The following is a 24,056-nucleotide window of genomic DNA, read 5'->3' as shown; positions in this document are numbered from 1 at the left end:
GTAAAATAGTATAATTTCCGAGCAAGCGAGCGCAGCCCAGTGAGCAAGTTTCACGGCTCCGACTCTGACGGTCCCGGCTTCAAGTCCCGCCCGATACTTTTTTTTTCTCTCACGAAATACAAATAAATTGAATGGACTGTGCAAAATCGTCTAATTATTTATTATTATTTTATTTATTATTATTTTTAGACTTTTTTTATTTATACAGGCCTCCATTTCGGAGCTTTCTATCGAATTTGACTTCTTGGTATTCAAATTTTTCATACGATAGTATTTATTAAAATTTTCATATCTTTACATGAAATTCTGTGACTAAGGTCGAAACTTTTAGTATTTTATGCAAGATTCAGAGAGTGAAGGAATATTTAAATTTCCGCAATTGTACACTTAATCCTTTGGAAAAAATAAGCTTCACAGTATACTCAATGATCCAAATTGAACCGTGGAAATAAAAGTTGGAAGACTTAAGGATGTTCTTGGTGTACAATCCCAGACAAAAGTAACTGAAATTCGAAATAGATGAAATTTTTCGGTTTACGAAGATAAAATACGCACCATAGGCATTTATATGTTATAAAGGAATACAATGATGTTACCGAACATGTTTCTTCGGCTCCAGATATTGTTATATTAGTTAATTTTGCTATTTTGTAACGGTTGGCTGAAAACTTTTGGACATGAATTTGACCTGAATCTAATTGTAAAAAAAAAAACTGTCGCCCATATGAGACATATTTGATGCATACCAAGCATAAAATGAGAACTAAAAATGCATAAAATATACTATTAATCATTAGTAAAGTCATATTTTCAATTAGATCACTTTTAGAAGTCAAAATAATGTCACTGCGATATTTCGTTATTTTACGGTTGGCCCTACTGCGAAGCGGTGAGAAACTATGTTCAGCATGCACATCGTCTCTCTCTCTCACACTCTCTTCCATGCCGTACGCGCATCCCCTTGACAGACGACCAGCCCACATTTGCATAACAAAATTTCACCTCCTCTTTTCTTAATAACTTTGGTAATAATCATTTTTCGTGTAAAATTCAAAATAAACAAGTTATTCAAGAAACAAAAATTCACCCTTAAATTCAAAATGGCGGAAAATGCAACGCCGTGCGGACCCTGAAAACCAAAATGTAGACTACCATTGACCCCCCCAACGATTTCCGAAGGAAAATTACTACTGGCAATTTTCAAGATGTCAAATCCTAATTCGACTGGGCTACCAGTATAATTTCGTCCAGACTCGCCACACCCTTTATAATTGTTCTACAAATAAGGAAAACTGCGAGATTCGTTAAACCCTTCTGAAAGACTTGAAATCATTAAATTTGCCGCACTTGCAGGGTAAAGACGGACCGGAGTAAAAGCAGGACAAGGCAGCGAGAGTAACCTTTGAAAATATAAAGGCTAAAGAGCCCTTTGCCGGCGGGTATTGTTTCTTTGACGAAATGTCAGGGCTCTCGGATCAACCTATCTTCCGAGAGGGTTATATAAACATGGCGGATTCCGACACGCCGTTTCGATCAAGCTTTAGATATCCTTTTTGATATTGATTACGATTTTTTATCACAGGTACAGTCCTACGTGAACAACCGCTCGTGAATTATTTCATATTTTACCAACTACTCGTGGGCAAAGTTTTTTTAAAAATTTTGTGATTTTGGAAGTATTTTTCTATTTCCTATAGCTTATAATCTCATAGTCGTATCAAAAAGCGTCCAATGGTGGGATTATCTCTTTTCGTACGACCTTCCTGAGGAACGTGTGAAAGAAAATTTCTATCGCTATTCAGAAGTTTTTTACACCAGAAATCGATCTCATTAAGGTCATGTAGCTGTACTACCTTTACCAACCGAATAAACTCACCCATTTGACCGCTAGCTTGACCGATATTATTCAAAATCTGACCAGTTCTAAGTTGGAAAGAACCGCGTCAATTGATTCCGAACTAGTTTTTTTTCGTAATACTGACATCGTTGAATATTTAATTTCACATCATTGCACCGATACTTAGTATAATCAACAAATGTCAATCTTGAACTGAACATTGGGAAAAACGAAAATTTGTTTCAGTGACTTTGCAGAGAATGGTCTTCTGATTATTATTAAAAGCTCATTCCGGCTCACATCGTAGTAAACATATTAAGAGTAGAGCGATCAGCAATTGACGAACAATCCTGCAGGCATGGTGCTATCGTTACCACCTGATGACGTTTTGACGATTAAATTACAAATGGGATTCCTCGAGGAAGAATTAACCATCTATGGAAAAAACTAAATGCATGTAAAGAATTTATTATAATCACCCCAAAAATGAATAGTTGAGTTTTGAGCACGTGTGTGGGTTATATAGTATACTATTTATAGGGTGGTCCTTATTTTAGACTTTTACGAAATTTAACCGGGACGCCCCCCAAATTATTTCCCGATGATTAAACAGAAATCTCCTCAAAAGTACAGGTCTTTATCGCAACCTTAAACCCTCTCGCAAGTTCTGTGAGGTTTGCCATTTAAAATATCAACATTTTTACTCAACTTTCAGTATATGTCTAATTGATCGTGGGACTAACGATTTGCAAAAAATCTGTAAGTGTAATTAAATTGATCAGTATTGATGCTACTATTTGATAAAAAGATCAGCACCGTTAATCGAGCAGTTTAACTGTAGTAAAAACGTATGTATTTTAACCCCCCGTAACCACACCACCGGAGAATGTCACGGTTGTCACACTGGATCGATTTATACCCAGTCATTAAAAAAAAAAAGAAAAGAAAACAAAAAACGATCGTGAGAAAACTCTCCGTCTGATATAGATCGAAAAATTGATTTATAAGAAATGTAAAATCAAGTTTCGCGATTCACGCAATTTCCCACACCCCCCTCCGAGCGATGATTCGTCTTTTACTAATTAGTATGATTAAAATCGAAGTTACCTAATCAATTTCGAATTTTTGCGGAGCTGCTAGAATATTCCACATCAGTCAACGAACCGCGCGCCGTCACCGCGCGTTGTAAAATCAAGTTTCGCGATTTAAAAAAATTCCCAGACCCCCGTCCAAATGATTATTCGACTTTTGCCTGACTAGTATTTCAAGAAAATTGGGCAAAATAAGAAGTGATACAAGTTGACACAGACGTGCCAAGATCTACCGTATATAGCAATTTATTGCCGTCTGATAATGAAATCCTGCATTAACACAGGCCGATGATTGTAAATACTCGATAATAAGACGGTTGAAATTTCAGATTTTTAATTGGCCCAAGAGTTTTCATATTTTATTCGACATTTCTCCGATTCGAGAGGTTAGATTCTGATACATATGGTCCACACAAGTAGCAATAAAGTTTGACTCCGTACGTCAAAATTGAAACTGAAATGAATTTACCAGTACACCATATCTTGTCACTCTGACGAGCTAGTCGCAATACATATTTTAGAATCCGAATGACAGTTAGAGTAAATTTGTGACTGCGATACGAAACTTCAGGATATTGTGAATTTCCATTTCTTCGTAAAGCCATATCTCTAAAACGTATCGGTACTACAAGCTCCGAAAACTCGCTGTAACCTTGGGACAGCTTATCGAAATAAAGTTTTATCGTCCATCGGTTGGTCCGTTTCCGTCCATTTTTCGGCTCTTTCGAGAATGGGAAAACGAACCAAACACTATAAAGAGAGGATGAGAGAGCGAAATTACAAGGAATTACAAAAGATTTTTGTGATAGCAGCATGGCCAAGATGCTTCAATCCATATGGAATGGAACGTATGTACGGTAAAATTTAGAAATTTCTTATTTCAAATCAGGAGCCAATATTGTTTCCCAAAACAACTGAGAAATTATTGATCCGGCATTTATAATATAGTTATATTACGAGTGATGTGTAGTTAGCCTTCAATTACGTCGAGTCGTTAATTCGTGTTTTTCGATATGAGGGCCCCCAGCATGATGCCAGAGCAAGTAGAGGATAAAAAAAGAAGTGTTACAAACAGCTTGCAGAGGCTAAGCTTGCTCTTTGTGATTCACGAGCAGCTACCAGACACGACGGAAGACAACTCTCTGTACTCTGTATAGTATGTTGAATTGATTCTGACGTTCTACAAATACGTTGATAGTGGTACTGACCTCTTCGAGATCACATGTTGAGCGAATTAGGCGAACACATGTAGCAACTCATCACCATCAGAATCACTTCACTAGATTAAAGATAGTGAAATATGGAAATACACTTATTATATGATCTCAATACTAAATTCATGCTTTAAAATTATGAATGTATACGATATTAAATGCAAAAATTACATTTTTCCTGAGGAAGGAATTCATTTTGAAGATGCTGCCAGACGCAGTACTTAGAAGTCTTCTTCGAGTTTTATCAGCAATTTTCTGTGAGAATTTTCTGCCCCTGACAACGATCGTTTCGTAAGCGGTAGGTTAATTTTTAATTTGGAACTAAAGGATATAGATCAACGATTCCACGATGAATTCCAAAACGAGTGTTGATCCATTTAACGCATCATCATTTATCTCTTGCCCTGTGCACCCGACATACATCCATAACGATGCACTGGCAGCGATCTGGGATGGAAGCTCGGCTTTCATACTCTCGGAATAGCTTTCTGACTCACTGACAAATCTTCCGTCTCATATTCCCATTTTGTACTATGTGCACAGTTTTTGATCCGGACGTGGTTTCAGGATCAGGTTATAACAACCATTCAGGTTACATTAGGCATCGCGCGTATCATCTGGCGGTAGATTCACGTCAGTCAAGCTTGACAATGAGTTTGATAAAGCTTCTCTTCTGAAGGAGTGGCCCCTGGCCCAGCAGCGTCAACGTCACATTTAATACTGCACCCAGTTGTTTGTATATCTAGGGTTGGTTGATTCAGTGGATACGGAACACGTAACCTGGAGGCACTCCTTTGACTTCAATCCTTCCTTTTGTTTCTAGGCATCGTTCGATTACCGTTGTAAGGTTGAATTTTACGTAACCGAATTAGGGTGGATCGGGCGTGCCTGGTTTTCACTTTTGACAACCTTAAGTCTCGCGAAAAATTGTTTCATTCTCCTTACAGTCAAATATATATTATGGCCAGTCTCAACTACTTTCAAGACATCTGTAGATCTTCTACGACTAACTATTACCGTACAGCTCAGCAAAACTGTGGGCAAAAATAAGCTGAAAATAAAAACTGTACGTCACACTATTTTTTACACGACCACTGCATGCGTTATTTCTTTTCGTACAATCACGTTTTCACTGATATACAGCATTTAATTATAGACGGGTTCGTAATAAGCTCACGCGCTATCACGCTATACATATAACATTACTCGTTACTTTTGGATTACAGTAATATTAACTCTGTTTGCACCGTGAATATTTGACTTGCGAATATATTTACGATCATTATATTCCTAAGCGTGCACTGAAGTTACGCAGCGTTCACGAATTCATTGACAGCGAACTTCTCAAGTGGAATTGAGAGGCATTGATTCGGTGCTTGTCACTAACAGACTGTCTTTAATGAAACGTCACACTGTAAGCTTGAGTTTGATATTCCCATCAGTGATGTCGGCGGTCACTATCGCAATATTTCAACATAATAGATCGCGTCATGTCGTCTAAGGAGAAACTGTTTACAAAGCATTAACTTCTCTAACGTAAAAAATTAAGAAGAGAAAACAAGTCTGGTTAATTCGATTTAGAACAAACTATTTATGAATTCTTATGTATTTACTACCTGCAAAAAAATCAAACTTTGAATTAAACACCGTCAACTGTGCTTCTTCTGAAAGCACCAAAATTGCTGATCTATAAATTCCACTACACTTTAAGCTGGCTCGGATCTTTCTTGAACTCTTGGTTTAAAAATAGCACACTTCTAAAGGATGTCTGGTTTTATTTCATCTCAAGCATGACTCGTTCTTTTTATGCCAGACGGCTTCGATGATGAAAAGTGAATGAAACTCAAAAATATTATGTAACACTTGATTGACGCGAATTTTGCCGTCTATTATTGTGTATTCTGCACACTGTTGTTAAATCTGGGACGATAACAGTACGTGATCTATTTTCTCAACTTATCATAGAAAAATGCGTCAAGCGAGAGAAGTTTTTTTTTTTTATACCTTCAAAACCAAACGCAATGAGAGGCTTTATTGGGGTTGCCAAATTTGATGATATGTAGTATCTATAGAAGTATGACAAAAGAAAATTTATTTCGAGGTAAAGAGATATTTGATGTAAGAAAAGAAAACAGTGACGAGAAGTAAATTTGTATTACTCAACTGCTGTTTTTACCAGACTTATTCATAGTGCAGAGCTGAATTTAGATGAACTACGGTAAGAATATGACCTTCTCAAACCGATCGTACTACCAAATCATCATGCTTCGATTCACAATTTAATTCAGACGGGAAGGTAAACTTGAAATATAAATGTCAATGACGCGACACCCAACTTGGATTGCGAGATTGGTAGCCTTTTTTTTTTACAACAGCATACAAAGAAATAAAGTAACATCAACCCGCGTTTCATGGGCTTGCCATGCGTGACGCAATGCTCGTCCTTTCTAGTTTATTATCACAAGAAAACAATGCCCATCAGATGAAAATGTTGTATGAATTGGAAGCTCTGATAGCTGAATAAGAAACGTAACCTTCCCGTCGACAAACACTTGTCACTGTCATGCGTAATGAAAAATGATTGCACTACACGAAACGTCTTGGCACAATAGGCTTGGATGATTATTGATCGACTGTCGTCAATTCGGCAAAAAAAATCTAGGCCAATTAGCTCGCTTATCGATTATCGTAGAGTCTTGGCAGTTTGTACAGCGAACCTCTTTGAACCTAGAACCGATAGCTGACACCAAGTGTGTATTTAACCTCTTTACTTTGGTGTTTATGAACCGAAGAGTTCTGCGCAGTTGAGTTCTCGTCTAGATTCAGCTTTATCAGACGGAGTAGGGACATCCTCTAAAATAAACCGTAGATGAGCAATGTCGAAGCCTGAATGAGTGTAAATCTCCGTGTAAATTGAGCTATAGTCGAATGCAGTCTAACTTTTAACGAGCTGGTCGAAGATGTATCATCGATTTAACTTTGACTAGGCCGACTTTACACTAAGCTCACAGCAATTGCCAGACACTGTAATGACAAGTGTCATGTTACTTGGTAGCTTAATTTAAGGAGGCTGAAAATTCAACCTTGAATATGGTGTACGAACGTGAACGGTGTTAATAAATTATATAAGCCTTGTCCGCGATGCATAAATTCTGTTTTGATCAAAATACACCAAAGCGACACCTTTGACTTTGCTGTAAATTTAACAGGGTATTTGGCAGTGTATTGGGAACGGCTAAAAAAAAATTGGCATCGTGAAACTCGACTTTCTTGCATAGTAGAAAAAATATTTTACCGAGAAAGGTGAATTAGGATACATCTGAGTTCCTCTTTTCCATGAACTATTTAATGCAATATATGTTATATTTTTATGCCTGAACAATAAACGAGTAACTTAAAAAATATGAAAAAATTCACAGACAGTACCTTTAAGTAGTACTGCTGTATAACCAATTACGGAACAGATGCGAGAGGATAAAAAAAAAGTGTCTGAGTTGGTGGAGAACGCCTCATAGTTACGTTGATGAACAACGGTTGAATAAATATGAAACTTACCAAGTAAAGACATGGTAATGAGACCTGCATTGTCACATCAACAACAGATTTAGCATTCTGTCTACACGGATCGATTGCAGATGTGTACTTATACAGTCACCCAGCATATAATGTACACACAAAAACACGCACACACCTCGGAAACTGAATGCCAATTACGAAGGCATGAAAACAGAAGATCGAATTGGCTCCATTGCTTCGTAAAATTGTTCAGAGTACATGTAACGGAGCTTTAGACGTAAGAATAAATACAACGATTCACTCAGTGATTCTCTGACTACTGTGACAATTGCCAATCTTTGCATTCACTTTGTGTGGTGTTCAAATTGGACCTGCGTGCCTATCACTGATCACATGCAGTAACACAGTCTGATGTCGTATCTTTCTGATTGCCAGCACTTATATTTACGGTTCACTGAATACACGCAACACCGTTTTGTGGCGAGAAGTTTTTTTTTTCCGTCGGTACAGCCTGTACCCTACAGGCATAGCTATGATTCATTTCCTTTGAGGTTTACTTATCGGCCTCAGCCACCCATAAAATGAGAAGCACACTGTAAATGATGAATAAAATAGTAACCGTGGTAAACGCGATCAATAGAAAACCCTGGAGCGAACTTTATAGGTGTAAATTGAGTTTATCCTTCTAGTGACGCAAGAGTCCTGTACGAGACTATGATTATGTAATGAAAAGACAATAAAAAAAAAACCACCCCGGCTGTTTCGACGCCTCGTACATAGAGGGTTATATGAAGGATAATGAACTGTTTTAATTGTAATTATAAGTCGTGAGTATAGACCATTATGAGACACATACCATCTAAACAAAAGATTTTGTTACTGCTAGTGAAATATGATGAAAAACAGGTCGGCTGTGGCATAATTTATATTTATGTTACCAAAAAAAGAACTCTATCGACCGGTTCGTTCTCCTGCGTGAGATATTAACGTATTGTATACGCGTTTGTTTATGTCACGCTTATAGGTAGAAAATTAGCGTCGTTGACATCGATTATTCAAGAGTGAAAGGCGTCGATTTTTTTATAAATTTATTTCACCCATCTGTATTACACCTGCCATTCAATGACTCGTTGAAAAAAAAAAGAAGCACGAAATGTGCGCGCTGCGAAGCAGAATACGTTTTTGTTAAAAATTAAGCCAATTTCACGAAGTTACTTGGATATTCTATGGGATTACAACGTGTACAATGCATGTATACATGTATTTTGGTACGTGTCCGGGGTAAGTTGTGTGGTGTTCTCATTCGAGGCAAGCATACAGAATTATAATGTACAAAGAATTATGTTACGGGATTTTTCCATTAAGGATATTGCCTAATGAATAAATAATATAGTGCATTGACTTTTGTCGTTGAAATCGGTTGAAAGAATAAGAAAAATCCAGACTGAAAGAAATACATTTTCTGTTAAAATACTACTTCTTAACATTATTGATACGATACTTCCGAACAACATCCCACTTTCTGCTTTATTATACCTGTACGTGGCACTGTTGGTCATAATCTTTTGTAAACGTATTGCAATTGGAACACAATGATACAGCACGTTCTGCCGTACATTATGCCGCAGTAAAGCTCTTCAGCTTTAAAGCTTTTAATGAAACGAAGAATGTAATCGTGACGGGTGGTTTTCCATTTTAATACGTATATAATGCCTGCAAACACGTAGCGTGTAGAGACTTTAAAATCAATAACTATAGTATAACAAAACCTCAAAGGCATGAATAGTTGTAGACGCGTGTCTTTCTGAATGCCCTATTTTTTAGGTCTTTGATTATTTCCAATTCACCTTTTCAGCCCTAAAGTCACTTTCTTAGAGTGCCAAGTTTACGGATTCAAGAATTAAACTCTCGTCACAACAAACTTTATTGCATTTGATGTTAGCTTCCAATGTGTCGTCATCTTCTGATCTCTTCTAGATATTTCTACACTTGAATTACATAAAAAAGGCGAAAAAAAATAAAATAAATAATACATTAACATATGATTGTCTTGCCGTGACGTTGCTAATTGTGGTTTACATTCCTGGCTACAATGTCGTAAGTTAATTTGTACCAGTTAATGACACTAATAGAATGTAGCAGCAAAGCATCAACCTCTAAACAGTAATCACATCACAGTCTCTGATAGCCTAGTTTTGCCGGAAACATATATCATATTAAAGTCCTAGTTGTTTTCTACGTAATAATTTACCGCCGGCGTCCACACTATTGGCAACAACAGTAGAACCCCCTTATAATCAATTTAGACCAGGAAAACTGATGCCTCAATGCAGTAGCCATTAGCAACGGTGTCCAAGCGCTCTCATTGCAGCGCTGCCAACAGACTCTTTTCCTGTCTGTAGGCAAAGCTGCGAAGCGAGACTCCTTCGTTATTATTAATCTACGATCCTTGTGATTATCAACAGCAAGGCCCTAATACTCCTTTCTTCAGTTTTGTATTTGTTTACCGGAATCCAAATTTTATTCGAAATGAGGGTTTTGCAAAACTGCAAACCGGTTTATAAAATCAGTTGACAACTGCAGTAAAATCGGCGTAACCCGTTTTTAAATCTTTGCAATTGAATGAAAAGACAGTAATGGTTTGATGGATCGATATCTGACCATATCCTGAAATAAGAGTTCAATTACTTGTTGCCATACGCACAAGATGAAAACGGAAAACAATGAATTGGTATAGTACAGTTACCTTTGATAGAAAGAAGTTGGCGAAATGTTTTTATTGTACCAACTACAAATACTTACTACCAATAAAACTATTTACAAGTTATGAATGTATAATAAATAGTACCTCCTATAGTGTACAAGCTTTGACTTTTATGGTATGGTTCCGGTGTGCCATTATTCGACACGTATAACGTGCATATAGATATCGACTGCCACTGACTTGTCAAGTGCGCGTGCAGTCACTCATCATGCGAATTCGTATGTCATACATGGAATCGATAAGGATATAACAATACGAATTTTTGTATGTCCAAGTAATAATAACGGGTAATCGACCCCTCGGCCTCCACGGCACGTTAGATGAATATGACATCGTACACAAATATAGTTACATACATTCGTGACATCAACGGAAATGTGGTAACATGCCAAATGCCGAATGGGCGCGGCATTCTTGTTGCCACTCCCAAGCATAATTTGTTACTGAAACAACTCAACGAAATGAACCCGTAGATGTTCTTTCTTTAACCTTGTGCAGATACACTTAAGTTAACGTAGTATATACGTTTGAATTTTATACTAACGTCATCCTGTAACTTCTGGGTTCGTCACAAAGAGTCACCGACGATAATACTTCATTCATATTTCATAAGGTGGTGGCAACTCGAAATTTGGATACGTGACATTTTTCCATCAGGAACAAGTTGAAATTGACTAATTTCTTATCGCAGTTTGCTGATAGTAGAAAAAAGAACGCGGGAACTGTGGATAGTGTATATCGCGCATGCGCGCTAGTTGAAAACCTTTCTTGAAGACGATTGGTGAAAATTTAAATTATTTTCAAACACTACTGATTGGTGAACTTTTTTACCTCAAGTTTGTGTACACAAAAAAAAATGTGCTCCATTATACGACTTACCCGCACGTTTGTATCCCAATCGATCCATGTGTATGTGGGTGATATCAGTATGAGTAATTAAATATTCAACGCTCTGGGGTACGAGTCTTTATTCTTACGGTGTAAAGACTATATAGAAACTTCCGAAAATAGATCGAAGTATCGATTTGCCATTAGATGCATACATCCGCATGTACAGGGGCTACAGTAACTTGTAACCATTTGAGTGTTAGTGGCAAGTTTGTACTTATATATATCGAAAAATAAGACAATGCTACGTGCGAAACATTGAAACTCTATCACGCTGTTCTGAATAATCGATCAATTGATAAACGTGACATCATACTGTGACAATGAAAATAGTACATCAAACATTTCATTCGTATTTTCAGCAGGGAGATTTATTCTTCGTCAATGTATTCAAACAAATTCAACTCGAGCTTACGAAAGAAAGTCACATGAAAGGTATAGCTTTGGTGTGTTTACTTTTGATTTTTCTTTATAAATCAAAACAATTATAGGTGGAACGTTTTGTTATCAAACAATCAAACTATTACTCAATTCACTCAGCGAATTATCACGAAATAAAAAAAAAAAAAATGCAAAATAATCGGGCCACCCGGTACGTATCGCAACAAGTGATGAAAATTTAGCAAGACATAAAAACTGACCGATCGAAACATAGAGAGAGGCTATTGGCATTGGATGTTTTATGTGTAAGTGCATGCTGAGAATAAATGGGCAGCCACAGGTTGTAGTCAAAATTATCGAGGATGAAGTAAGCCCGCATAAAACAGCAAGAGTTCGTATGTAATACAAGGTAAAATACCATAACCTGAAACGCGACAAGAGAGATCGTTGACCTGAAAATTAAAAGGAAATCAGAATTACTCACCATTTTGAAAGTGACGAGTAATTTATACCATGACACACGTGTTGGTGGATATTCGGCATCTCACATAACTCCAAAATATCCAACTTTCAAAACCACCTTCAAATTTTATTAATTATAACAAAAACTGGTCACTATTCTACGGTAAACACAAAGCGTTACACACTGCACCGACGCGACGCGCTATACGGTTGGAAAGGTAGCGCGGACAGGTGAGCCAGGTGGTTCCTCCGTCTCTGCGACACATCAACGCACACCGACTTTACCGATAGCACGTTGTCGAGCTAAGCTGGGGCTCCAACAGCGAGGTGTGTCGCTGCCCCCAAATAACTTCGCGTTTCAGGGCCTTCCCTTTCTCCTTGTTTAGCATTGAAGCCAAATTTATAACGTACAGGATACTTGATTCATTCGTTCATACTGCACTGGGTATACAACGTGTTTCCGGAGTTCCGGACAGAACGATTAAATGCGGTGGTTCTCAGCTTTGTGAACTGTGTGTTGTAGCTTCAGTTTCGAAGCTGCGCACTGGGTTTAACGTTCAGCGTCACAGTCTGTGCTCTCTGGGAGTTGCTTAAATTGGCTGCGTCGAGCGGAGTCCTAGCCGGCTCTGGCCTAGGCCAGTTCATCATGCGGAAGCGGTTTATGTTGATACAATTGAGCCAATATTATTACGGGAGCAGTGTTGTTCTCTTGGAAACTCTGAAATCAATTTAAATCAACGAATCATGCAACGATGATTTGCTTATCAGTAAAAATTTATTGTAGTCTGGTATATAGCATTAAATAACGAAACGTCGAATAAAAGCATGATCTAGTGCGAATAATGCATCTTTTCATCCTTGACCGTTCACCCAACCATAATTAATTCATATATCAACAATATACTGTCACAAACGTCAAACTCATCTATAGCATTAATAGGTTCAACGATGTTTACACGAATTTCGGAACAGAAAACGCACCATTTTTCAAAACCACGATTCCTTGTTCTATTGTAACACTGATTCCCCGCAAAAATATAGCAATAAACATATTGACGTCCCTCTCAAAGTTATCTCGGTTATAATATCTTTTTCTTCAATTTACTGATAAATATTATAGGTTCGCTTTCAGTAAAAAGGCTTTTAATGAAAATTATTAAACTTGTATTATCTTATTGTGCAAGTGATTCCCGAAACTTTCTGATACAGCCGCAAAGGTGATGACTGTATTGTAAATCGAAAACTATAGGACTAACGACAATACTGCAATTTTGATTTCAACAAATGAACGTTGAAACGCGCTACGTATTGCGTATAAATGATGGGTAATCAACTTTGGCTTCACCAAGTCTCCATTGATTTAGGCTGAATGCATACGTACATACATACCTACATACCTACATACAACATACACTGAAGTTTCTATTAGGGCATGAAGACGATTATATACCCGCGGAGGTTAGACTTGTCGGTATGCATTATAGTTTTCCAAATAACTCGCAACCAAGATAGTAAGTTGATTTTTTCAATGAGTAATTTAAGAGATATAGGATGGATTTTAGCCTAGATAAATTGAGCGGGATCGAAAAAAAAACTATATATACCGACCAAAATACCGACAATTGCAGTTCTCAGCATCGCATATGGTACATATATTTTGTGGTAATCAAACACTGAGGGCGTGTTCGAAAATTGACTGAAAGTACTGTCAGTACTGAAAATCTGCAGTATACGTCACTTGGACTATACCATTTTCAGTACTGACAGTACTTTCAGTCAATTTCCGAACACGCCCTTTATACTCGTCTGTTCCTCTCATGGTCTTACATACAGGTCCGGAAACTAGTAGGGTGGGGAATGACTCAGATAATGAGGCAAAACCGTGGTTCTCGTCTTCGCCGTCTGCAGCGCTGCCCCCTCGGGGTGAGCCAATCATAAATCAGATCCGAACAGCTGATTTTTCGGAATCAACAATCCTGAATAACACTCAAAAATGAAGAAAGATGCGAATAAAAAATGATTGAGATGTTTACTAGCATTCCATGGCGGGCGTGCTAATTGTTTTATTTTAACGGAATCCTCAAATGTTTAAGTCAATAAAATCCATAAACATCAAGCGAGGGCTCACAACTTTTGAGACAGTTCGAGATCTTGTGTAGATGATCCACCGTTTACACACTTTACACTGAGTTATGAACTGTCAAAAACTTCGATGAGCAGGTTATCTTATCGGTATATATCTATATCTATCATACCCCGGGCCAATGACGCCCCTAGCGGATAGATAGAAAACAAGACCGTGTGCCTCACTAACGGTGATACCCCCTACCACTCAAAAGTGCCGGAATTACCAGACCTGTATGTAAGACCGTGGTTCCTCTCTAAAGTGCGCAGGTGACTACTAGCGCCACGTACTGGCCGGAGACACAGTAAAATCAGGAGTGCCAGGGGTCTGGTACAGAATATGGCCACTAGGCCAGTGACTAGATCGAGAGGATAGAGATCAGTGGTCCTAGTGGGCAAATGCTTTAAATTTACGTAGTGACATCTGTGCACAGCTTGCTGAACTAGCAATTTCTTCGAACAAGTCATTTGCCTGAATACCGACATATGCAAAGAACCCGCTTGAATACGTGTTTGCTGATAAAGTAAAATCCACTAGGGATACTACCGACGATTGTAGAGTTATAAACACCAAGTATCCTTCTTACTTCGTGGTTATAAAGTACGTGGGTTGCACACTTTACAAAGATTACGGAGACCTGGTGTTGAATATGCTATAAATGAACTTAAATACCGTATGAAAATCACAACTAAGGTTTATTAATTTTCTTAATTTTTTTTTGTAACTTTTTCACTTACAAATGGGCTCACTAAAATACCGTAAAACAATTACAGTCCAGTACTCAGGTACTGTTGTTGTTCACTTAAATTTTGATATTGCACTGCATGCATAAACTGATGAAATCAAATCTAGCTGGTCTTATTGGTAACAGGTTAATATATGTGCATTTGTGTACTTATGGTACGAAGTTCGACACTTTGGCGACATGAGAAAAACATCTTACATCTCTCTTGTTCCGAAGACAAACTGCCGTTATGGATGATATTTTATTTCCTCAATTTGTGTACGATCAACTTATACATGTGTATAACTCATGTCAACCAAGTGCGAAAAATACACATAGGCGTACACAAAGTGCGGGCTGTATCAATGTCATGATAGTATGGCTAAAGACGGAACAATGCGATGCAGGCGCATCGATAACTTTTCCTCCTTGCGAGCGGCAATTTCTGTAACACTAAAGTGTATCATAGAACATTAACTAAGGGGCTGATGATAAATGTCACGAGAAAAATAAAAACATTGACCCTCATTTCTGAATACTACATAGATTTTCACAATATTCTTATCGTAATTCATTCTAATGATATGTGTTTTTAAAATGGTTTGGTAGAGATATTAAAAAAATGTGTGTAAATGCCTATGCATAATGCAAAAGCCGAACAGTTAAGGATACGCACACCGGTACACCGTGATACTGTTTTTAAATGGACTTTGAATTGAAAACATACGAACTTTTAGTGTTAATGATAAATGACTATCGAAACTTATATTGGGTCGTTTACCTCGAATATCCCATTTGGAAATTAAGCACTGGCATATCACCGGGACACTTAGGAAAAATTGTACTGAATGAGAAAGAATGGAAAACAAAGTTGATCATTATCGAGTAAATGTTACAGTGAAATATCGAGTAACTCTTTGGATGATTCAGCAAGATGAACTTTTTGTCCAATTGTATTTCGTCCAATCTAGAGATCGGTGTACGTAGTCATACGTTTTAACACATAAGGCCGCAATTTCTATTACACAAGAAATGCAAAAAAAAAAAAAATTTTTTTGTAGTGAAACCGGCTTTTATTTGTGATTAGACCATTCTACTTCAACCATCCTAATAAGCGGAGCTAAGTTACACGCCACTTTACGTTTTGATTTGACTCACTTATGAGCAGGTGGAAAGTTAAGGCATCCATTCCTGCGATCTAGTGCCTAGCTCGACCCAACTAATTTGCAGTTGAAGCATGTCCGCGGATTGCCGGCTCATTGCCAGCTGACACTTTTTCCGCGTTCTTAACTAATTATGACTGATACGACATAGTGTAATTATGGACAAACCAAGTGTACGGCACGCCGTACATCTAATTAACATACAGAAACTTATCGACCGTTCAGTGAGGCTCATACCTGTCAAGTGCACTGGTAACTGGCATTTCATTTTAGGGGAAAAAAATGAACGATAACCAAAATATGAGTCCGAGCCACTACGCTACGCTGTGCAATGGAATACGTGCATTGTATTTATGAATCTGAAAGTCGGTCTGTTTACGTGAATATTGATTTGAGTAGCCGCATATCGTATCCAAGGCTATGCTAAGATAATAAAAGTAAGGCTGTGGCGGGTGGCTTTGATCGGAAGGACGCAAGAATTCATCCTGATAACACATTTGTGTACTTGAAAATTCTATATTTTGCATTTTTATGGTCTTTTCCTACAGCACGGGTGTTCCCAATGCAAGTCAAACAATTTTCAAAGATATAAAAACTGTGTCAATTACCTTTTATCAATGCTATCTCTTCAAGGAAAATCGCCTCTGGCATGGTCGAATATAACATTTTTATTTCCTCTTCAAGGGTGTAGGTAGGGTACAGTACACTAGAAGTAACCTTCGCGTGCGTTGTTCGAATTGAGTTTCATTTTGACTGATGTTTTCATTTTTCTGAAGTAACCATTCTAGGATGTATGGAGATGTATTTACCACACATTTATATATGTGGTTCTAGAAGATCCTTGCCCGTTTAGTTTCTGGCAACCGAAGCTCCTATCGCGATTACATTTGTCACTACATCCGGGCTTCATCAATTTGAAATTAAACTATTGCCTTCAGCTGTCAGAACGACTGTTACGCCATGGAATTTTCCACGAAAGTATTTATTATGATTGTACTTCGGTCAAAGAACTCTTCAAGGGTTACGGAATCAGACCTTGTTCTGGAAAACTTATCCTAATATTCCTTTCATAAGAAAACCTTTCATAATATTTTACCCCTATTACATAACATATTACATATTTCCGTAACACATTCTTATGGAATTCACAAGGGATAGAAATAATTTCAAACTATTAGTAGGTATCCTCATTAATACAAATTAGCATTACCTAGTGGTATGGAGACCTACGCTTGTCAAAGTTTAACTTGGACGATCAGATGGTGGCTGATTTTGTAACTTAACTTTGAAGAACTCCAAAAATTGCTATATCGTGCACTGTAAAAATTATAACAGATACAAAATGTTATTTACAGATGACATCAGGTTTAAGTTTGTAGGTGGTAAACGCGCTTGCCCGTGATTTTTTAGCACTTACAGAGAAAGTACCTGTGGTGTACCTCACCGATTTCCTTTAATCTGAGACATGTTGTGGTGAATCGAGAAATGTAAGAGATGTATTTCCTTACGTGCTGATTCAGACGTTTAAGAACTAAAAACCACTCATAAATTTTACCCTCAAAGAATAAATGATGCAACCCCTGAGGGTAAAAACAGTGCGCTTTTTATGATTTGTTGATTTTAAGTAATGTCTACTTGGTTTGATCCAAAGATTTTACGCTGTTACGGTGAAAATCTAAAAATTGATTGTTGGTTGTAAACTTTAGACGTGGTTTTTACCAATTAAACGGCCGAATCAGCCACTGAAAAAATACGTGTCCAATATTTCTTGACATATTACATCATATTATAGAATGAAGAAAATCGGTGAGGCATACTTTGTATGCTTTTTTTGTTAGTTGTTGAAAGTTTTTGTATTTTTTTCAACCTAATCAAATACCATTGTCCAGGTAATTTTTACTCCGAAAAAGCCAGCTTTTTGTATTTCGTTCTGTGTATAACAGAAAGGGTTCTTTTTTCTATAAATTTAAATTAGTTGCATCCGATATATTTTGAGAAATTTATTGACGATCAGAGGTGCTGTCATAGACAGGGTGCTACTTATTTATTTTATGTACAGACGAGCTTCAAGGTTCAGTTGAATGAACCACAGTTTTGATACGAAATCGGCATCTCATAGAATTTTTCTCTACATGCATATTTTGATTTTGAAATATATTTATTCACATCTGTTGATATTTCGGAAGCTTCGCTACTTAATGTCCATCTTACTGACAGACGAAGGCATTGTTGTAATACTCTTACGTCAGATAGTTCTGATCGTAATGAACATCTTTAATTATCAAGGTGATGTAAAAATTATCACTCCACGTCCGATACTTACTGGTATGCTCTTGAAGTTCATTGAAAAAGTAATTAACATTGAAATACATCACGGACCCTCGAAAGCAACTGTTATCAAGCAATACAAATTTGAACATTGTCATCATTCACAATCTCCAAAATTGGGGTATCGAAAGGGAAACAAAAAACGTGACAGGTGGAGTAAAATAGTGTAACCATAGTTTTATATAACGCGAGTATATTTTATGCGTTTTCTTCGTACGTGTTTTTCGTATACAAAGTACCCGTTTTTATGACGGTCGAGTGAGTCTGCGAATGCGCATGTGCGGAGTACTGAAAACACCACTTTTAAGTCCTAGGAGTTAAATATGATTTCTTTAGTATTGCGCGCATGCGCTGTCGCCTACAAGTCTGACATTACGCGACCCCAACCTCGATTTCGTGCTTCACAAAAAACGCGTAACATACTCTTGTTATGTAAAGAATCGTGTGCAACAAGGAAGCAACGGTCTTTTCGCCTCACGTATTTAATAAAAACCTATATTTTACGTAATCAGCTCCTCTGATACCTGTGGCGGTTCAAATGTCTTCGTCTAAATATCACCCTCCGCATGCTGCTCCCAAATTTAAATTAAAATAAATACGAGGACTAAAAGAGACCAGTTTATCTACGTTGGTGTTATCCGTATCTCAAACCTGCTTGTCAGACTTCTGTCCTTTGTCTCTGCGACAAAGCGGTAAACACAGCTGTTCGGAAGTTTCCTCACTGACAGGCCAATCGTTCCATTCATTACGATAAGTGTGAAATTACGAAAAATCATGTAGGTAATTTTTCCGTATGTAATTTAGGATAATTTCTCAACAACCGATAGATATTGTTTCGATTGTAATTTTTCAAAGTTAGATACTGATCATTTGGAAATACGTGAAAAAGATGAACTGAATTACAAATATTCTTAGGATTGAGATTTTGCATAACATCAGAACTATCAAATTACAATCGTGATTAGTTTGCTATGGCAAAACCGAACGGCTTCATACAGCAAAAATTTCGGTATTTGGTGATATTTCGATGATTTCGAAATTTGTATTTACTTTCTCAACTACAAGCGGGATTTCCTATCGTAGGCGAATACCGATGCTTTGACAGCACTGTGTAAATTTAAGTTTGCTCGTGCGAAGGTAAACGCGATATATGTCATTTAAGCCGATGGCCGATCCGAATGACCGATAGGTATACGTATTCACAATAGCTGGGAACTAATCGAATTGTTCAATGAAAGGTTGTAGAGCACAAAGAAAAAAGGTAAAATAAAAATACAAGGTACGGTCATGTCGAGTAAATAAAAAATGCAATGCTGATAACATCGGATGCCGAGTGGAAATGGTGGGGAATGTGATGCGGAATATAAAGTGGCCTTAGATCAAGGGGAATTCAGTCGAACGCAACCATTTGACATGCCGTTGTACAAAAATCCTCAGCCAGGCAGAAAAGTAGAGTACATAAAAAAAGGCTCTGGCAAATGTTCGGTTGGAATGGACTATAAAACTTTCAATCAGTGCGCATTGGTCGCCGTTTTCATCGCCGTATCAAATGCCACATTTCTTGGGTATAACACAAACTTTTTTACTTCCGTTTAATTCACACCGCTTATGACGCCGGCGCAATTATCATAATCATCATCGTCATCATTGTTATCATAAAACCTTCATCCGCTGCAAGAACTCGAGGTGAATCAGTTGATCAATTGAGTTGGAAACAATAAGGTGCACATGTCTTCTTCACTGTTCATTTTCGTCGGTCCAGGCTCAGAGACAAAACGATATCTAATCTGATTCAGTTTGATGCAGGTGCCTGGTGTCTCGGGTGCTTCGGAAAGCGACTTTTACATCTACTGGAACGTTCCGACGTTCATGTGTCACCGGCATGGGATGTTCTTCGAAGAAGTACCCGAGTTCGGAATACGGCAGAACAAGAAGGATCATTTTCGCGGTGACCAGATTGCGATACTTTACGACCCGGGTGCTTTTCCAGCGTTGCTGAAGGACGAGAACGGTAAGCTTTTCCCGAATTTCAGACACGACGGTTATTAAAATGCGATTATTGCAGGGCACACTGTGAGGAGGAATGGCGGCGTTCCTCAGGAAGGAAACGTGACTTTCCACTTGGAACTTTTTCGGAAGCACGTGGACCAGCAGATCGAGGACGTCGGTTTCTCGGGTCTCGCTGTGATCGACTTTGAAAGCTGGAGGCCCATATTCAGACAGAACTGGGCCTCGCTTGCTCCATATCGCGACTTGTCAACGGAAATTGAAAGAGCCAGGCATCCGTTCTGGGATAAGAATCGAGTCGTCAGCGAGGCGACGAGGCGATTCGAAAAATCAGGCCGACTCTTCATGGAGGACACCTTGCGTCTCGCCCGTACTCTGAGGCCGAAGGCTTCATGGAGCTACTACGCTTATCCTTACTGCTTCAATTTGACGCCAAACGTTCCAACCGTCGGCTGCGACCCGAAAGTTTATCAGGAGAACAACAGGTGTGTCTTTGCAACAAAAAAAAAAGAAACGATCTCAAAGAATTTACACGTTTACTAACAGAAAAAATGGTGAAATCCATTCTCCCTCCGGGTCATCAGTAAATACACGTTATGTAACGGTACTGAGTACTTGTGCTACAGGAGAATACCTGCGGTTTGTAGTTGACTTCAGTAACGCTTGAGATTTCGTTCACATAAGAAGACAGTGATTATATATTTAAGTTGCACCAAACAGTAGTGTCGTATACGTATGTGGTTGCAAACACTTAGACATAGTAATGACGCCATTCGCAATAATTGTTAGTAATTGGCGCAATTGGCGTTGCATAATGACTACACGGAATAGTTTTCCCCCTGTGAATTTTCATTCGAGTTGGATACACTCTGCAACTGGGAACTGGAATCGAGTGTAGAAATCGAAGCAGAAGTGAAACACAATATCCGAGTGTCCGTATTTAAGTGCTCTGCTTTTGAGCGAATGGGCTGTTTTCCACTTGACATGTATCGTTTTTGATCTAATTTTCAGACTTTCTTGGATGTTCAACTTGCAGAACGTTCTCCTACCATCCGTTTATCTTCAAGCAAGTTTGCGTCACAAAGAGAGAATGGAACTTATCACTGGCAGAGTAACGGAGGCGATAAGGATTTCAAACAGGTCTAAGCAGAATGCAAAAAAACCGGTGATTGCTTACTTTTGGTACAAGTACCAGGATAGTAGGAATGAGTTCTTGACAAACGTAAGTCATTATTTGATTTGATAATTGATCACGTAAATTTTCATAAAAAAATGTTGGCTGCAGATCAGTCAATCAAACGATGAAGACAATTGTCCAGCTCTTTGCGTACTTGCATATTTGATGATGACTAGTTACGATTAAAGCTCAATAATTCACAAGTAATAGAAATTCATGTCCCTTGTACAGTTTTTTGGGAGTTGAGCGACCATTTATGTAATAAATGGGAATGAAGCAAAATTGTTAATTTTATCGGCCGTCGAAAATTCTGAAACATCATTCATGACTTTTTGATATAGCCAGACTTCATTTCAGTACCAAGTTTGCAACTGAAACTATTCACGTGCAAGCTGAAATGCTGTCAGTCGTATTTTCATATGATAGAATGCAAAATTAAGAATGTCAACTCAGTGGCATAGAAGTAAGGCCACGTGTCTAATTTTCCGCATGTTGCCGACGTTTATGGACCACAATACTCCTTAGATAAATTGTTCCTATCTGACGTATATGTATGCTTCTTACGACGCTCGCAGTGATTCATGCTGCAGCCGCCTTTGATAACGAGACAGTACTAGATATCAGCGGTTTCATGAATGAGTCTTTTACAACCGTCAACGAGCCTTGACGTAACGTAAATCAGAGTTGCCTCGACCCAGAGATAGGGATCGCTAACAATCAAATTAAAGTTTGCAAATATCAAACGAACTAGACTGACTGCATAACAATGTTTCCACAATACATGTCCATTTCTTGTTGATGTATCGTTGAATCGAAGAGGTACTCATTCGTTTAAATGAAGTCGCCTGTGCACTGTCGTCGAGAATGATTAGCAACAAATTACCGAAATCGTTGAAACCTATTAATCGTAAGATAATTTGAAGATTTTCAATTATCGGTAGACTATACATGATTGAAATTCATCTTTTACAGGATGACGTGCACGACGGTTTTAAAACAATCAAAAGTTTGGGAGGAGACGGAATAGTGATATGGGGAAGTTCCGGCGACCTGGACACAAGACTGAAGTGTCAGGCGTTCAAGGATTATCTGAACGAGACGCTCGGTCCAATCGCAAGGAAATTCAACGTGGGAAGGTCTCTATTGGACTCTGGGAAACTTGAAGAAAAAGAAAATGAAGATCCCGATTATACCTCGACTGTGTCAACGGCAGCGAGTATGAACACCGAAGAAGAGGAGAGTGCGAGGTACAATTTTATAGCGCAAAAGGTTTGACGCTAATGAGGCTTATGCGAAATTACAAATATTATGTAATTATTACAACTGATCCTAGACCAGTTACCGTGTAAAGCCAGAGCGGCACTGCACTACAGAGAGCGCGAACAATAAAGCCAATCGCAACGAACAGTTCCAACTGATTCGTAAATTAGGCTCTTCCGTCTGTACACCTGCCAATGGCTGAATCGACGCGTTTTGCTTTACTCATACGGTTGTTTTACCTAGTTTTCATAGATGTGTCTTCGCATAAACGTATTATATAATGTAGTATTTACAAGTGTAAGGGTAACGATCAAATTATTCTGAATAATAAAAAACCAAAGAAAATAGTAAAGTAACTCGATGTATAGGTATATTGTAAAAATAAAACTCGAATAAATTATGGCTTACCACCCAAGTGGAGAAATTGCAAGTTATACCTGTCACATCACATACGTTGGGTGAAATCTCGCAAGAATTTATATACATATATTATGGACATACCGAGAATCGATGCCGATCCGCTGTTGCAGAAAACGAACGAGGGATTAATAAATCAGTGACCGAAGGTGCGCTCGTGTGAGTATGCGATATAGTGTGGGTACAATTCGTCACTTTGCGTTTGATTAATTTGAAATCAATCCAGCTGAACTGGAGAACTCGTATATTATACATCTGCACAGACGCGGACGTGCCTGTGGGGCGAAAGACGTGTGCGCTGCAGGTATCAACCTATAGGCCGTACACGCCGTCGCATAAAAAGGTAAAAGAATTGCTATTAATCATGCGGTCGTGTAAAATAAAAGTGAGAATCCTATGACAGGGCGCGGAAGCCGTGGGTATATATACACCGTCCGAGACAAACTCTTCAAACCGCGTTCGCAACGAACGCTCTGTAATCAATTTATTATTCCCTACAATGGAACTCGTACATCCGAACCGCTGAGCCGAACACCTCGGTTCTAACACGCCCTGCATAAACGTGCATCTGTGCACAGGCCCTCTACGTTTTGAGCCCGCACGTGTCAGGCCCGAAACACGCATGCGCGATATCGCCGCGCGAACGCGACGGGTGGCCGTGAGAATCGGCAGCGCTTTTCAACTCCGTTTCTCTGAACTCCG

General features: G+C 38.4%; 2 protein-coding genes across 15 annotated transcripts in view; one reads left to right on the top strand and one right to left on the bottom strand.

Annotated features, from left to right (window-relative positions):
• Nucleotides 1-14,159, bottom strand: part of LOC107220200 (probable phospholipid-transporting ATPase IA) — a 57,537-nt gene extending 43,378 nt beyond the window's left edge. For 3 of the 13 annotated variants that reach the window (XM_046742816.1, XM_046742813.1, XM_046742817.1), the window contains exon 1: nt 7,698-8,084. In XM_046742816.1, coding sequence (XP_046598772.1) covers nt 7,698-7,727 — 30 coding nt within the window. In that variant the 5' untranslated portion in view covers nt 7,728-8,084. Of the gene's footprint in view, nt 1-4,136; nt 4,155-4,313; nt 5,516-7,697; nt 8,093-12,175; nt 12,931-13,761; nt 13,913-13,980 lie in introns of those variants that run through there. The other 10 variants (XM_046742807.1, XM_046742812.1, XM_046742818.1 and 7 more) reach the window with 8 other exon arrangements.
• A 5,645-nt stretch (nt 14,160-19,804) lies between these two features.
• On the top strand, nt 19,805-23,352 carry LOC107220194 (hyaluronidase B). Of its 2 annotated transcripts, none has more exons than XM_015658674.2 (5): nt 19,805-20,058; nt 20,290-20,504; nt 20,559-20,985; nt 21,512-21,722; nt 22,650-23,352. In XM_015658674.2, exons 1-5 carry the CDS (start codon nt 19,820-19,822, stop codon nt 22,950-22,952), a joined length of 1,395 nt encoding a protein of 464 aa, XP_015514160.2. In that variant the 5' UTR covers nt 19,805-19,819; the 3' UTR covers nt 22,953-23,352. The 2 variants fall into 2 exon arrangements, with proteins under 2 accessions (XP_015514160.2, XP_046599038.1); XM_046743082.1 differs by lacking the exon at nt 19,805-20,058 and adding an exon at nt 20,102-20,215.
• Nucleotides 23,353-24,056: the final 704 nt, after the last annotated feature.

The sequence above is a fragment of the Neodiprion lecontei genome, chromosome 6 (assembly GCF_021901455.1).
Source record: "Neodiprion lecontei isolate iyNeoLeco1 chromosome 6, iyNeoLeco1.1, whole genome shotgun sequence".
NCBI classification, from domain to species: domain Eukaryota; kingdom Metazoa; phylum Arthropoda; class Insecta; order Hymenoptera; family Diprionidae; genus Neodiprion; species Neodiprion lecontei.
Note: the sequence above shows the minus strand (reverse complement) of the source record. Positions and strands in the feature narration are given on the sequence as shown.